Below are 16,207 nucleotides of genomic sequence, written 5' to 3' on the forward strand. Positions count from 1 at the left end.
CTAAACCGGTGGCGGGGCAGAGCGAGCCCTAATGCTATCCGCCAATGAAGAGACGTGAGAGCCCCGCCCCCGAGCGCGGACCTATGGTGCTGGCCACAGGGCGGGAACCTCCTGCTGGCGGCCGCAAGGTTTTACTGCGGGGGGCCCCCAGAGCTCAGTGACGCTGCGGCCGCCTCCTGCCTAGGTCGGTTCGCCCCAGGGCGGAGGGGCGGTTGTGCAATAGGAAGCCGAGGGCATTGCAAGCTTCCCTTCGGGCACCAGCTACCTGACCCCACGCCCTGTCCAGTGCATTCCTCAAAGACCTCCGGATCCCCTACCTGTGGCCCCAGGAGCCCCCTTCCCTCGTCGGCCATGCCTCTTAGCCGCACTTTGTCTATGTCCTCACTGCCAGGACTGGAGGATTGGGAAGATGAATTCGACCTGGAGAACACAGTGCTCTTCGAGGTGGCCTGGGAGGTGGCCAACAAGGGTGAGCACGCCGGGCCCAGACGAGAAGGGCAGTCGGGGACGGGGGCCCGGGACTCTTGAGTGATAGGGGGACTGGGCTACATAGCATGACTGGTGGGTTCTAAGCTAGGAGCCTGTAACTCCTATGTCCTTGGGGAGGGGTTGGGATATGTCTTCTGGACCCTGGAGGAGTAGGGATGCGTCTCCTGACTATTAAAATCAAAGGAGGCTGGAAGCCCTGGTTCTAGGGAGGAGGGTGCTAACGTGAAAGATTACTAGGTTCCGGAGGGAGGTTTCCGAGAGACCAGAGACCTGGGTCCTGAACAGGGAAGGAGATGTGAGGCTGGCACTTAGAGCAGACTTTGGAAATGGCTGGGTTTCAGAACTGTGGCCCTCCTGATTTGGGAGAGAGCTGACTGGGAGATAGGATGCATAAGTGGTGGTGGGAGAATGGAGGAACTGGTAACTTGAGAGTAAAGATGGGAGGGCACTGGAAAACCTAATTCTTAGGTCCTAGGGTGGGAAAGAGTTTCGGGCCTGAATGCCTAGGCTCTGAAGGAGCTGAGGGCCTGAGCTATGGGTTCCTAGAAGTAGAAGAACCTGTGGATATTGGAATGAGGGAAGGCTAGAAAGTCCTAAGTTATTCAGGGGTTGGGCTCTCTGATGGGAGTGGCTGGGGCCCTGGATTTCTGTGTCCCGGGCTCCAGAGGGCCTGAGGTTCTGGATGTTGAGAACCTGGTGGGGCTGGAAGCCCAGGTGCTAGGCAGTCTCTCTGCTCAGAAGAGAGGGAGCTGGGGTTTTGCTTAGCTGAGTCGCGGGAGAGAAAGGGACTGGGTCTTACACCGTGGGAGGGGCCGGCAAACACAGAGCCATGTATCATTAGGGCCCAAGCTCCAGGAGGTAAGGATGCTGGTGGCCTAGACTCCTGGGTCTGGAGTGGAGTCCTGGGAGGGGGGGGGGGGGGGCCCGCCTGCCTGTGTCCCCAGTTGGGGAGAGGAGACTGGGGTACAAGTCAGTAGGGTCCCTGGGGGGCAAGAATGACATTTCCTTCTTCTCTTGGGCAACTGTGGGAAACTGAATAGGGCCTACTGAGAATTTAAACACAGCTCCTGTAAGCTGGGAACTCAGGAAATTGGGTTCTGGTAATCCTTGTCGGCTTCTGTCATCCTTGGGACCTGAGCCCGTAATTCCCTCACACCCAGAAGCTCAGGCCCTCAGCTCCTTCAGTTAGACTCAGAAGTCTCACCTGAGACTACTCCTCCCTCAAAAGTCCCAAACCTAGCCCCCTTCTCCCTTAGGCCTAAGTGTACTGCCCTCTAACCCTCTACCCCCTTCTCCTTCTGATGTGTGGGCTCTCAGTCCCCTCTTCTAAGCCAGAGGTCCAGGGCCCCAGTGCCACCCATGGCCCCCCACCCTGCCCCAGGGCCCAAATCTGTGGACCTCGGCTGGGGCCTGTCCTCACGCACTTGGGCCCACAGTGGGTGGCATCTACACGGTGCTGCAGACGAAGGCGAAGGTGACGGGGGATGAGTGGGGCGACAACTACTACCTGGTGGGACCGTACACGGAGCAGGGCGTGAGGACCCAGGTGGAACTGCTCGAGCCCCCAACTCCAGCTCTGAAGAGGACGCTGGACTCCATGAACAGCAAGGGCTGCAAGGTGGGACATGGCTCAGCCAAGGGCAGGTAGGTGGGTGCCTGCAGTCAGGGTGGGAGCAGCAGATGGAGAAGGGGTCGGGTGGGGGGGATAGTCCTGGGGGCAGCCCCAGGGAGAGAGGGCGGCATGGACAGGAATACAGGATGACTTGGTACTTTCCCAGGCAGACACAGAATAGTTAATATTGACACTCAGACAGATGCAAGATCCCATGAAGTAGGCAGGTGAATCCCAACCTCTGAGATATTGGTAAATGGACAGAAAAACAGGGACAAGAATGACTGAGAGATGGTTCTACGAGGCCAAGATCCTCAGACCCAGAGAGAGAAAAAAAGCTAAATAGAAAGACGGACAACCAGCCAGAACCCAGAGGAGGTGGGCTTGGAGTGAGGCAGGCAGCTAGAGTAGTGGTTTTAGAGCCTGAAGTTCAGATTTAGCTTCTGCACTTCCTGCCAGTGTGACCTTGGCTAACGGCATCTGCCTATAGGGTGTTGGGAGGATGAAATAGTTAATAAGTCTTCAGCCCAGTTCTTGGCATGAAGTTATCACTGTGGGTGAGCTATTATCGTTGTGGTTATTATTATCGTCATCGTCATTATTACTATAAACAACCAGGCTTGCAGGGTGAGGTGGACAGGCAGACAAAGGAAGAAAGATGGATGGAGAGGGACTGAGTGTCCCAAAAGGTGACAGTGGCTCCCCCCACCCCCAGGGACTAGAGCAATGGGAGAGAGACAGAGTCCAGTCTAGATACAGAAGAGAGGCAACCCAATGTTTCAGAGAGAAAGACCTAGAAGGAGAGAAAAAGACAGAATACTGATGAAGGGAGGAGAGGTTGGCAGGCAGCCCTAGGGAACAGAGTTTCAGACGAGCAGAGCCAGGGATTAAAGAGAGGAGGGGAGAGTTCCGTATAAGGGCTGAAGGGTAAGCACAGAGAGATGGCTGCTGCCCAAGGAGAGGGCTATGAGGCAGCAGGGCTGAAGTACAGACAGGTTGCTGCTTGGGAGGGAGAGGTACAGTGGTTCATTCACAGCTTTTGGTTTGGGGTGGGGTCTAGAGCCCAGTTAGGCCAGACGTGTCCCCAAGGAACCCTAGAGCAGCCCAGCCCTCCCCCATAGCAGCTGCTCCCCACTGCTGGGAGCCTAAGAATAGCACCCCCAGCAAAAGGGCAGGCAACAGCTGGGAGGGGGAGGGGCAGTGGGGTCAGGCTCCCAAGGCTGGGAAAAGACAGGTTGGGGAGGAGGATAACTGCCTGTCAGCTAGATAGAGCTGTGGCAGCAGGCCCAGCACCTAGGCCATGGTCTCAGGAGGAAAAGCAGACCAGAGAAATGTGGCAGGGGTAGAAATGACACAGCAAGGCTTAGAAACATGGCAGTGGGTAGAAAAATGCAGCCCTGGGGTGGGGAAGGAGGGAAGATGGTAGTAGAGATGTACCTGCAGAGTACAAAATGGGCCTAAGGGCAGAGGAAAGAGGCAGTAGATAACAAATTTATGGTGAAAGAGTCAGAAACAAGGCAGTGGATGGAAGAAATGTGGCAGCGAGAACAGTAAAAGAAGCACCCAGTGGGAGGAATTAGCAGCAGAAAGAAAAGATCATGGCAAAGGTTGTCGTGATGGTTTGGGAGAGAAATGTGGCGGCGAACACAGAAACAAGGCAGCAGGTCAGAGAAATGATTAGCAGGGTGGAAAAACAAGGCCGTGGGGGCACAGAGGCGGGATAAGCAAAATGTGTGGTTATAAGCAGAGAAAAGAGACAATGGGTGGGAGAGGGCAGCAGTTATAGGAACTAAGCATGGGACAGGAAAAGTGTTGCAACAGAGGTGGAAAAAGATTATGGCAGGAATAACAGCAAATAGAGAAATAAGGCAATGGGTGAGAAATCAGCAGCAGATACAGAAACAGGGTGGCAGAACTCAGACAGTAAGTCCAGATATCTATCTGTCTGTGGGTGGGAGACGCACAGATGTGCCCAGAGACTGTGGTCAAAGCTCTGAGCCTCCCTGTGGGTTCCTCCAGGTATATTTCGGGCGCTGGCTGATTGAGGGGGGCCCCCTCGTGATACTCCTGGACGTGGGGGCCTCAGCCTGGGCCCTGGAGCGCTGGAAGGGGGAGCTCTGGGACACCTGCAACATTGGGGTGCCCTGGTATGACCGTGAAGCCAACGACGCCGTCCTTTTTGGCTTCCTTACCACCTGGTTCCTGGGTGAGGTAGGCCCCGCTGCTGGTTCCCATGTCACTCGACGCCTCCAGGCCCAAAACTACAAGGGCCATCAGTCCCTGGGCAGAGGGGGACTGGGTTCTCCCAGGGCATTCTGGCAGTTGTAGGTCCTATAATCCAAGGACCTTTAGGGATATGGATATCCAAGGACCCAGACTCCTCTTTCCTCAGAGACCCAAACTCCCAACCCCAGTTTCATTCTCTCCAGTCTTCCAAATATAGGAATTCTAAGTCCCAACCCCAGCTTTATTCACTCTTCTCTTCTAAGTATAGGAATTGAGAGCCATTAGCTCTTGGGAGGTTGGCCTGGCTGGAGGGCTCACTTCAGGGAATTCTGGGAATTGTAATAGGCGTCTGATAGTGGTTGGACTTGGCTCTCAGATGGGGGCTCTCGATATTTGGGAAACCCCAGCCTGAGAACCAGGAAACCTGGTTCTGACCACCTTTTAGGTTTTAAAAGGCTAAAGAAACTTCATTTCCCATGCCCTGGGACAAACAGTTTATGAACTGGCTGCTTCTAGGGCATTCTGGGAGCTATAATCCTTTAGCCAATATTGGGTGCAGGTCTATTTGCAATTGAGATAAAGGTCTCCAGGACTTGGGTCTTTCCAATTCAGCCTTACTAGGAATTAGAAGTTTGGCCAAAAATAAGAGCAGTTCCCATCAGCCTCCAAGGATAAAATCAGCTGATCCAGCTGTCTCAAGGAGTTGTAGTTCCTTTCCTGTGGGGATTTCAGTGGGCCACCATCCCCCCTGTGCAGTAGTGGTGATAGATATGCCTCTCCCCTGCTTCCTGGTCCACGTTGGGGATTGCTGATTGTCTTCACAACACATGTGGAGACAGTCGCTCTATCCCTGTTGCCCCACAGTTCCTGGCCCAGAGCGAGGAGAAGCCACATGTGGTTGCACACTTCCACGAATGGTTGGCGGGCATCGGGCTCTGCCTGTGCCGTGCCCGGCGGCTCCCTGTGGCTACGATCTTCACCACCCATGCCACGCTGCTGGGGCGATACCTGTGTGCCGGTGCTGTGGACTTCTACAACAATCTGGAGAATGTGAGCTAGGAGTGTGGCAGATGGGGGCTACCAGTATTTCCAAATAGCCCAAAGCTGTCTGCAAAGCCCCAGGAATCAAGCTCCCTCTTTTCCTAGGGCCTAGGAGTCCATGTCCCTGGCCCCTCCTCCCTCAGACCTGGGAGTCCAGCTTCCAGCCCCAACCTCTGCCAGGACCCCAGAATCTGGACCGCTAGTCTTCTATCTAGTTTGCCTAACCTGACTGCCCTTTCTTCCTGCCCAGTTCAATGTGGACAAGGAAGCTGGTGAGAGGCAAATCTATCACCGTTACTGCATGGAGCGGGCAGCAGCCCACTGCGCTCATGTCTTCACTACTGTGTCCCAGATCACTGCCATTGAGGCTCAGCACCTACTCAAGAGGAAACCAGGTAGGTAATAGGCTGGGACTCCTAGACATGAATGAGGCAGTTGACTGTGTCAACGTCCATACCAATTTTTTTACTGTGAAGAGCAGAGAACTACAAATCCCAGAAAGCCCTGGGTTGGTGGCCTGACTATGAGACTCCCTGGCTGTACACCCTAGAGGCTAATGGTAGTTTCTTTGATATTAATTTCAGAAATGGTAAAATTCCTTTATTGGCTAATGTAGATATTGGTCTTCTGAAAGCGAATGGAGGTTCAATGGATTTTGTTTTTGAAAAAAGCAGTGATAGAACAACTTATTCTTCCCACACTATAGCACCAATTCTCAATGGATGTAAGGTGACCACTACAACTTCCAGAAGACCTTTGGCTGCTCAGCCCTATATTCCTGGAATTTTGCTCCAGGAGCTAATGGGGGTTGTAGTTTTTCATTGATATGCTCTAATTTCTGTGAGGATAGAAAAGTGGTTGGGACCTTAAAGGAAGCTTGAAGATAGAGGGTATATTCTGGGAGAAGCAGGAGGGGGATATTTAATCATTCCCAGTTATGGGTGGAATTGGGCAAACAAAAGAACTACAACTTCCAGAAGCCCCAATGCAGATTAGTTTTGTGTCTGGTTAGTCATTTGCAGGGGCTGTTGGGAACTGTAGTTATGCTTGTGAACATAAGTAAGTAATATTGTGCAAGAAGGCATCTGAGTGGCAGGGCAACTGGGTCACCAAGGAAACTCACAGAGGAGTTACTAAAATAAAGAAATTATGAAAGGAAAAGGGTCTTTCCTTCATTTATTCATTCAACCACATTGATCTGAATGAAGAAATGAAACATGGGGCCTTCTCCCTCATTCCCAGATATCGTGACCCCCAATGGACTGAATGTGAAGAAGTTCTCTGCCATGCATGAGTTCCAGAACCTCCATGCTCAGAGCAAGGCCCGAATCCAGGAGTTTGTGCGGGGCCATTTTTATGGGTACGTGGGCCAGATCCCTAGGTCTTGAGAGAGAAGGGCTTGGGAGCTCAGCCTCTTAAGTTCCTGAGTGCCAGAACAGGAGCTGAGTACTGAAGGAGATCCCCATCTAAGGAGAAAAGACTCACAAATCCCAGGAGTCTCCATGGTCCCTCTGGACTATCTGTGATGTTCTTTGCCCCTGTAGCTTCTGGGGTTTGTATTTTCAAGGCCAGGGCTAGAGGGTGAGGGTCTCAGCTTCACCCTAACTTATGGCTTCTTTAGGCACCTGGACTTCAACTTGGACAAGACCTTGTACTTCTTTATCGCCGGCCGCTACGAGTTCTCCAACAAGGGGGCTGACATCTTCCTGGAGGCCTTGGCCCGGCTCAACTATCTGCTCAGAGTAAGGCCTGGGCTGCCAGGGGACAAAGAGAGGACGAGACAATTAGTACGTAACTGGCGAGAACAGAGACACAGGGAGGTTGGGGTCGGGAACCCCCTGTGTGAGGGGGAATGTGTAGACGCCCAGAAAGAAGACAGAGTCCCAGTGGGGATAGTAACTCTGTGTGCTATAATTCTCTTTGATATGAAGGGGCATGGTAGGATCCTAGTGGTGTTGGGGTTAGAAAAGGGTGGGTAGCATCAGCCTCTTCCCACGTGAACCCTTTTCTCTGCCCCAGGTCAACGGCAATGAGCAGACAGTAGTCGCCTTCTTCATCATGCCAGCTCGGACCAACAATTTCAATGTGGAAACCCTCAAGGGCCAAGCCGTGCGCAAGCAGCTTTGGTCAGCAGCCCCCGGCTCAGGATCCCAGCTGTGTCCTTTGGGTCCACTATTTCTCCTGGAGTCTCAGTTTTGTTATCTGTAACATGAACATCCTGCCCAACTGATTCCTAGTAAAGTCGCCTTTGCTTAAGACGCCTCAAGCTCAGGGGCAGTAAGAAGTCACAGGCGGGACAAGTGTGACAGCATGACCAGGGCACTGATATCAAACCAGCAAAGTCCAACTTGTGCCACTGACCCTTGCTGGCTTTGTGACTCTAGGCAAACCACTCCCCCTCTTTGAGCCTCAGTTTCCTCATTTGTAAAACCCATTCATTAGCCGTCAGGTGTTCACTGAGCACCTACTGTGTGCCAGGCACTGTTCCAGGCCCTGGGAGCACAGCTGTGAACAAAAAAGATAAAATCCCTGCTCTCATTGTGCTCACATTCCAAAAAAAACTCTATAGAAAGTGCTCGAGCAAAGAAAAAAAGCACAGGAACATAAGATAGGGTTCTCTGGACAGGCCATATTGAGAAAGTGCCATTGGGTGGATACCAATAGAGGAAATGAGGGAGGGAGCCCTTTGTGTATCTGGGAAACAGCAGGTACAAAGGCCTTGAGGCATGTTTGAGAAACAGCAAGGAGGCCCGTGGAGCTAGAGCAGAGTGCCTTAGGCAGATGGAAATCAGGCCAGAGTTAAGGAAGGATTGTGAGCCGAGGAAGGTTAATGGGGCTATAGGGTGGCACTGTTTGCTAGCTTTATTTGTGTACATAAGTTTTCTTCTCTCAACATAACTTTCCCTTTTTATAAAATGGGGCTTAGCATTGCCACTGCCAGGACTAGTACAGGTCCTAATAATAGCTGACATTTCTGGAAGGCTCGCTGTGTGCTCGGCACTGTGCACTTTTTGTCATGACCTCATTGAGTTCTTACTGCAAACCTGAGGATGATTCTATTTTTATATCCGTCTGACTGATGAGTCACTGAAGTCAGAGAAGGAAGGCCACCTATCTCTGGCCACACAGCTAATGCAAGGCACGAGGGATTCAAGCCTTCCAGGGCCTGTTTCCTTGGACTCCATCCTCCAGCCGGAGTCCCCAGCGCTTCTCTGCTCAGACCTGTTTCACAACTGCCCGAGTAGCCTAACAATAGATTGTTGGTGTGTATGTGATGTTGTTCTGCTCTTTCCAGGGATACGGCCAACACAGTGAAGGAGAAGTTCGGGAGGAAGCTTTATGAATCCTTGCTAGTGTGAGTGCCCCACCCTCAGCCCTGCACCTGCTTGGGCCCTAACCCTTCTGTTCAGCCCTTCTCAGGTACATACCCTTGGCTTGTCCTGCAGGGGGAGCCTCCCAGACATGAACAAGATGCTGGACAAGGAGGACTTCACTATGATGAAGAGAGCCATCTTTGCCACACAGGTATAGTTTGGATCCCTGAGTGAAGAGATGGCAATTCCCAACAGCCCCAGAGGCAGCGTGCCATGTTAGTTCTGACCACAGAGATTGCTGAGAGTTCTACTTTATAGGGCAGCCCTTATTTGGGGGTTGGGGGGGTGTCGATTCTGAGGTCCACAGACGGGTGTGAGCTGATTGGTAGAACTTCAATTCCCAGAAGCCCTTAGGGCAGCATGCTTTTCCATGGCTTATTATGCCACAGGGGCTGCTGGGAATTATGGTTTCTTTGAGTCTCCAGGGTCAATGGACAAAAGGTGAACTTTAGAAAATCAAGACAGCCACAAAAGGAGAACTACAACTCCCAATTATCCTTGGGCCTTGCTGCATAGTAGCTCCACCTCTGTTCCCAGAGTCTGCTGGGAGTGGTAATTTTGTTGGGCCTCTGCAGGGATAATGGGGAGATCAGTTAAAACACTCCCTGAAGAATATTGAAAACTTAGCAACTGCTGTTTCTTATCCCACTGGCTGTGTCTTAATCTCCAAACACCCCTGGGAGCTGTAGCTTCTTTAGATTCCTGAATTTAATGGAATTAGGTGGATGGGAAACCTTAGAAAAAAATTGTCAGTTACCAAATGAGAACTACAATTCTCAGCAGCCCCTGGGTCTTTCTGCTACATTCACGCTTCTCTTGCCCCAGAGACTTCTGGGAGTTAGAGTTCTTTTTTCTTTGGAGTCAATGGTCTTTGGTGCCTGTGGTCAGGATTTGAGCTATTTCCTAGGGAATGGAAACCTAGACAGCCAAATTGCGCAAATAAGGTGTGAAGTGCATTTTGCCTCACTTGAGCATGTTTTGGCCTTGGGGCCGCTTGAAGTTGTAGTTTCTTGGGCCCCTAGAATCAGTAGACTGAAAGTGAGTATAACTTTTAATGACAGAAATGATGGAACAGTTGCAAAGAGCTATACATCCGAGCAGTCTCCTGGGACTTCCATCACACTAGCTCTATCCTCCTCCAGCGAGAATGGAGGAAAAAATTCAGTGGGAATTCCCCTCTTGGGAACTGCGGTTTCGTTGGGCCTCTGTTGGGGGTGCAGGTGGAGGAAATTACAGGATGGAGAGTAAAGAGAACTTGGAGAGAAAGAGATCCAAAATTTTCATAAGAAAACTATAACTTCCAGCAGCCACTGGAGTTTGCTGCCATATTGGCACAGTCTGTGCCCCTGCCCCATCGACTGGGAGGAGTTACAGTTCCTTTGGATTTCTTTGAAGACAAAGCCAAGAGTACAGAACAAGACAGCCATAAGTCCATGTAGCCTGTGGGGGATGTTAACATTGGCTCTGCCTCAAAGGTAGCTGGGAATTATAGTTTCTTTTTAGCTAATAGTGGTGAAAGGGAAAAGAAAATCTTTATAGAGAGAGCCAAGTAGGAAAGCTACAACTCCTGGTAATCTCTTGGGCTTTTTGCCCCACAGCCGGGTGGGAATTGTAGTCTCTTTGGATCCTCAAGGTAGGCATGTCCTTTCTCTGACTCCCATCCCACTTGTGGCCCCTACAGCGGCAGTCATTCCCCCCTGTCTGCACCCACAATATGCTGGATGACTCCTCGGACCCTATCCTGACCACCATCCGCCGAATTGGCCTCTTCAATAGTAGTGCCGACAGGGTCAAGGTGAGAGTACTGGCTAGGTGGGTTGGGCATGGTAGGAGGTTAGGGGGAGCCTGGGCCTCACATTTCCCATCTCCCCTAGTTTGTCAAAGGATTGCTATGTTTAGAAAGAACCTTAGCTTTGGAAGCAGACAGACTTGGATTCAGATCTTTGTCCTGCCACTGACTTATGTGACTTTAGACAAGTTTTTCACCCTCTGTGGGCCACTCTGGGATGCTAGAGAATAGCTAATTACGGTACCTCAAGCTGAGCCCTTCTTTTTCACTGCCAGGTGATTTTCCACCCAGAGTTCCTCTCTTCCACTAGCCCCCTGCTCCCCGTGGACTATGAGGAGTTTGTCCGTGGCTGCCACCTTGGGGTCTTCCCCTCCTACTATGAGCCTTGGGGCTACACGCCAGGTGAGTGCAGCATGGCACTGGGGTTCTGGTCATATCTGGCATGAGCTTGGGACAAGGCACTTGCCTTCTCTGAGTCCCTAGCTCCTCCTTTGCAAAACACAGACAATGGCAACAGTCTCTTCTGCTACAACATGTGTTTCTGTGACACAGTAGCTCATGTGATGCTAACTGGAGGACTGCTGTCATAGTTCACAGGTGATTTCCTCCAATTTGCTGACATGTAGCCCCCCAAGTCGCAACAGCTTAACTATGCACAGTTCACTAACACAACTAAATGTGGCAAAGTCTCCCTGAGTTGTCCCCAGTGCCCACTGGCTCCACTTTTCTCCTGTTGGCTCCCTTTAGACATGGACTTTGAGTTGGAACAGCTTATTTACAGTTCTCCCTCATTTTGGGCCATTTTGTTGTGGTCTCCCACAAACTCAACCCTTCCTCACATCCTTTTCAGTCAAGCTACTTTCATCTGTGTTTTTCTTTTGAAACAATTTTTAAATTAGTTTCAGGTGTACAAAACAACATAATGATTAGACATTTACACCCCTCATAAAGTGATAACTCCCCCAAGTATACTACCCATCTGACATTGTACATAGCTATTACAATACCATTGATTATATTTCCTATGCTGTACTTTATATCCCGTTGCCATATATATTTTTTTTTTTTTTTTGGAGGGGGAGGGGAAGGGGAACAGGACTTTATTGGGGAACAGTGTGTACTTCCAGGACTTTTTTCCAAGTCAAGTTGTCCTCTCAATCTTAGTTGTTGAAGGGTGCCGTTCAGCTTCAAGTTGTTCTTTCAGTGTTAGTTGTGGAGGGCACAGCTCAGCTCCAGGTCTAGTTGCCGTTGCTAGTTGCAGGGGGCACAGCCCACCATCCCTTGCAGGAGTCGAAACCGGCAACCTTGTGGTTGAGAGGACACACTCCAACCAACTGAGCCATCCGGGAGGCAGCTCAGCTCAAGGTGCCGTGTTCAATCTTAGTTGCAGGGTGCGGAGCCCACCATCCCTTGCGGGAGTCAAGGAATTGAACTGGCAACCTTGTGGTTGAGAGCCCACTGGCCCATGTGGGAATCGAACCGGCAGCCTTTGGAGTTAGGAGCATGGAGCTCTAACTGCCTGAGCCACTAGGCCGGCCCCCTTTTTTTTTTTTTTTTTTTTTTTTTTTTAAAAGGTTGACATTCAGTATTATTCTACATCAGCTTCAGGTGTATAGCACAGTGGTCAGGCATCTACACAATCTATAAAGTGATTCCCCCGATAAGTCCAGTACCCACTAACACCCTACATAATCTTTACAACATTATTGATTATATTACGCATACAGTATTTCACATCCCCATGACTTTTTGTGACTACCAATTTGTACTTTCTAGTCCCTTCACCTTCTCCCACATCCCTCAACCCCTCTCCCATCTAGCAACCATCAATTTTTTCTGTTATTTATGAGTCTATTTCTGTTTTGTTTGCTCGTTTATTCTGTTCTTTAGATTCCACATATTGGTGAGATCATATGATATTTCTTTTTCAGTCTGACTTATTTCACTTAGCATAATATCCTCTAGGTCTGTCCAAGTTGTTGCAAATGGTAAGACTTCATTCTTTTTTATGGCAGAGTAATACTCCATTGTATAAATGTACCACAATTTCTTTATCCAGTTATCTATTGATGGGCATTTTGGTTGTTTCCGTATCTTGGCTATTGTGAGTAGCGCTGCAATAAACATAGGCATGCATATATTTTTTTCAGATTAGTGTTTTAGATTTCTTTGGATAAATACCCAGGAGTGAAATTGTTGGGTCATAAGGTACTTCTATTTTTAATTTTTTGAGAAACCTACATACTGTTTTCCATAGTGGCTACACCATACTTTCATATGTTTTAAAGGCCAAATAAATACTACATTTGCTGTAGTGTTTCTTAATTTATGAGTAATTTAATAAGTCTTTTAAACTGTGTTTACATAATTAGTAATTTTGCCAGTTTCATCCATTAAAGTGGTGCATTGTGGTTTTGTGTGATCAGCCCCTACCTAATATTTCCCATAAGTTCTGTTATATTTAGTACCTACTTTTGCAGCCTACAGAGGATTTTAGAAACATAATAATTATAATAAATTCCTTGAACCATTTCTTAATGCTGTTTAAGACAGTAAACAAGGCAAAGTACTTGGTCTGTACACAGCGATAGTAATAATAAGAGAACTTTTCTTACCTCCTGTGAAAACAGACTGAATCTATGAAAACCAAAATAGTATGGTCTGGCCCAAGAAAGTGTCTTACAGGTTGTGAGGATTAAGTAAAATGGTAGACATTGGCCCAGAGCTCAATAAATTAGCATCCTTACCACCCAACTATGGACTTTTCCTCATCTAGAGGCCTTGGGGCAAGTGAATTCCCTTTTCTGAGCCTCTCAGCTTCCCCCTCAATAAATTAGCATCCTTACCACCCAACTATGGACTTTTCCTCATCTAGAGGCCTTGGGGCAAGTGAATTCCCTTTTCTGAGCCTCTCAGCTTCCCCTCTAAGAAATAGGTACTATAATAGTCTAATGCACAGCCTGATTTTTCGAGCTCTGGATTTAAATCAGCCCAGGTCCCAGCACTTGGTTAAAGGTGCCACTAGAGGGCGCCATTGAGGCTTTTATTGCAATTTGAGATCTGTAAAGAAGGAAAAGCTAAGAGGGCATTTCTCACGCCTTTCCACAGCTGAGTGCACGGTTATGGGCATTCCCAGTATCTCCACCAACCTCTCTGGCTTCGGCTGCTTCATGGAAGAACACATCGCAGACCCCTCAGCTTACGGTCAGCGCCCAGACTGAGAGCCGGGACTCTTGGATCCTGAGGAGGAGGGGTGTGGACTCTTGGGTCACTACTAAGAGACGAGAGAAGGGGGTGGACTCCTGGGTCCGAGGGGGAGGAGGGGTCCTGGTGCAACAGAGGCCCAAAAAGAATGAAAGTTTCCCCAATCTGTTTTCTGAGTCCCCGTCCTGCCCCCTCCTCCAGGTATCTATATTCTAGACCGGCGGTTCCGCAGTCTGGATGATTCCTGCTCCCAGCTCACCACCTTCCTCTACAGCTTCTGCCAGCAGAGCCGGCGGCAGCGCATCATCCAGCGGAACCGTACAGAGCGCCTCTCCGACCTTCTGGACTGGAAATACCTAGGCCGGGTATAACTCCTTTTCCTGTCCGCTGGTGAATCAGCTGCTTCTGGTTCTGGGTCTCTGGTTCCTCAGTTTCAAAGGCTGGTGCTGGGGTCTTGGTCTCCTCCTACTTGTAACTGTCCCTTTAAGAAATTAATCAACTTCTGCAGGAAGATCACATTGGTTCAAAGTTCTCCTATTAGCATAAGGGTGTGGCCAAAGAGACCTACCTCAGAGACTGTCCATTCACAGCTCTGCCTATGTACATAAGGGGTGGAACCAGAAAAAAACATAATTGGCTTAGGCGCCTAGGGAAGATGCTGCAGTGTGCTGATCTACATAAAAGATATAGCCAGGGTTGCCCCCTTCCACATCTGCCGGGGAGGCTCAGGCTCCCGCCCCCTGATGCCCCCTCCCTTTCTTTCCCCCAAGTACTATATGTCTGCGCGCCACAAGGCGCTGGCCAAGGCCTTTCCAGAGCATTTCACCTACGAGCCCCAGGAAACTGATGCGGTGAGTGGGCTAGGAACTGCAGGGCTGGGCTGGGGGGATGGGTTTCCCTCCTGGAATTGGAAGGCCTCGGGGGCGCTGGACACCTGGGCAGGATTAGGGACCACCAGTCACTTTACCCTTTGTGCTTACCCTCCTATACACAGGCCCAGGGCTACCGCTACCCCCGGCCGGCCTCGGTGCCACCATCGCCTTCATTATCTCGACACTCAAGCCCTCCTCTGAGCGAGGATGAGGAAGATTCCCAGGACAGGACGCCGAATGAAGACACCGAACGCTATGACGAAGAAGAGGAGGCCGCCAAGGACCGGCGCAACATCCGCGCCCCGGAGTGGCCGCGCCGCTCCCCCTGCTCTTCCACCGGCGGGAGCAAGCGCAACTCTGTGGATACTGCGCCCTCCAGCTCAGTCAGCACTCCCAGCGAGCCCCTCAGCCCTGCCAGCTCCCTGGGAGAGGAGCGCAACTGAGTCCCCTGCCCCACACTCCTCTCCCACCTTACCTCCCTCGTCCAGAGGGTGGATGGAGAACTGCGCTATTCCCAAACCCCACTCCAAATCCCAAACCTGCTGTGGAGTCCACAACTCCGCCTCCTCCGCCATACACTCCAGCCCCTCCAGTTCCACTCCTGGAATCCCCAACACTCCATAATCCACAACACCGTGCCTTTCTTGGGTTCCAGAATACAAAATCTGTGCCCTGGAGTCGCCCTAGGCCTGGCCTGGGTCCAAGAGGCCAAAAATCGGCCATTACCCTGTCATGGTGCCAGAGGTTTTAGGAAACCTGGCCTGTTGCCTTCTGGTTGGGGCTCCTAAAGCCCTTTGTGGCTTGTAAATTCCACAGCATACAGAGCACACCCTGCTCAGTCCTGGCCTAGGGTCTGCCAAGCCCTGGAAACCACATGGTGTCCCTGCTGATGGGACAATCAAGTCCAGAGCTTGAGCACTTTCAAGAACTTGAGTTAACTGATGCAGAAGGTCCTCCATTTCAACTCCAGAACTCGGGCTCCAGGACAGGGTACTCATTTGTTTGTTCTGGCCCTCCCTGGGGTATCTGGCTCTGCCTGGAGGACCCCTCCACCCCTGCTCCTTTCCTCCATACCTTGGCCAAGCAAGGGTGGGCAGAACCACTTAGTTTCTCATTCCTACTGGAGAACATGCAGTCTTGGTCTAGGTGACTTTCTGGCCTTTCCTGGGCCAGACCCTACCCCTTCCCTGAGTCTGAGTTTTCCCCTGGATCTCAAGACTCCTGTGCCCTCCAGGAAATCCCCCTGCTGAGGACAGAACTTGCTGTCTTCCACTCCCACAACCCCCAACTGCCAGGCCCATCATGAAACCACTGGGTTCTAGGTCCCGGCTGCTGAATCTAGACCCTTACCACTGTGCTGCATCCTGGTTCCCTTCCCGATCTAGAACTGAGCCCACTGGGTTCTAGAACCTCCATTTTTACCTCAAGGCTCTTCCATCCCCAAGCTGTGTCCTGCCCTCAGCTTTGGTGAAAGGGAGGGACCCTCTCACATGTGCCGTGCTATATCTGATGCACTTGGTTTGCAGTTGGGAGGGTGGGGGCAGAAAGGGTGTGATTGAAGTGTGTGCGGAGATGAAAAAAATACATCTCTACTTAAGAA

General features: G+C 50.7%; 1 protein-coding gene across 2 annotated transcripts; it reads left to right on the forward strand.

Annotated features, from left to right (window-relative positions):
- The first annotated feature begins 100 nt into the window (after positions 1-100).
- GYS1 (glycogen synthase 1) lies at positions 101-16,207 on the forward strand. Of its 2 annotated transcripts, none has more exons than XM_074316122.2 (16): positions 101-469; positions 1,926-2,107; positions 4,121-4,312; positions 5,192-5,377; positions 5,619-5,763; positions 6,611-6,728; positions 6,990-7,155; positions 7,388-7,494; positions 8,664-8,723; positions 8,815-8,893; positions 10,424-10,537; positions 10,807-10,933; positions 13,640-13,735; positions 13,937-14,100; positions 14,506-14,586; positions 14,730-16,207. In XM_074316122.2, the coding sequence occupies exons 1-16, from the start codon at positions 352-354 to the stop codon at positions 15,048-15,050; spliced, it is 2,256 nt and encodes a 751-aa protein (XP_074172223.1). In that variant the 5' UTR covers positions 101-351; the 3' UTR covers positions 15,051-16,207. The 2 variants fall into 2 exon arrangements, with proteins under 2 accessions (XP_074172223.1, XP_019597207.1); XM_019741648.3 differs by having other exon boundaries at positions 103-469; positions 6,990-7,110.

Source organism: Rhinolophus sinicus, chromosome 8 (assembly GCF_057876585.1).
Source record: "Rhinolophus sinicus isolate RSI-liver-muscle chromosome 8, RSI-T2T, whole genome shotgun sequence".
NCBI lineage: Eukaryota > Metazoa > Chordata > Mammalia > Chiroptera > Rhinolophidae > Rhinolophus > Rhinolophus sinicus.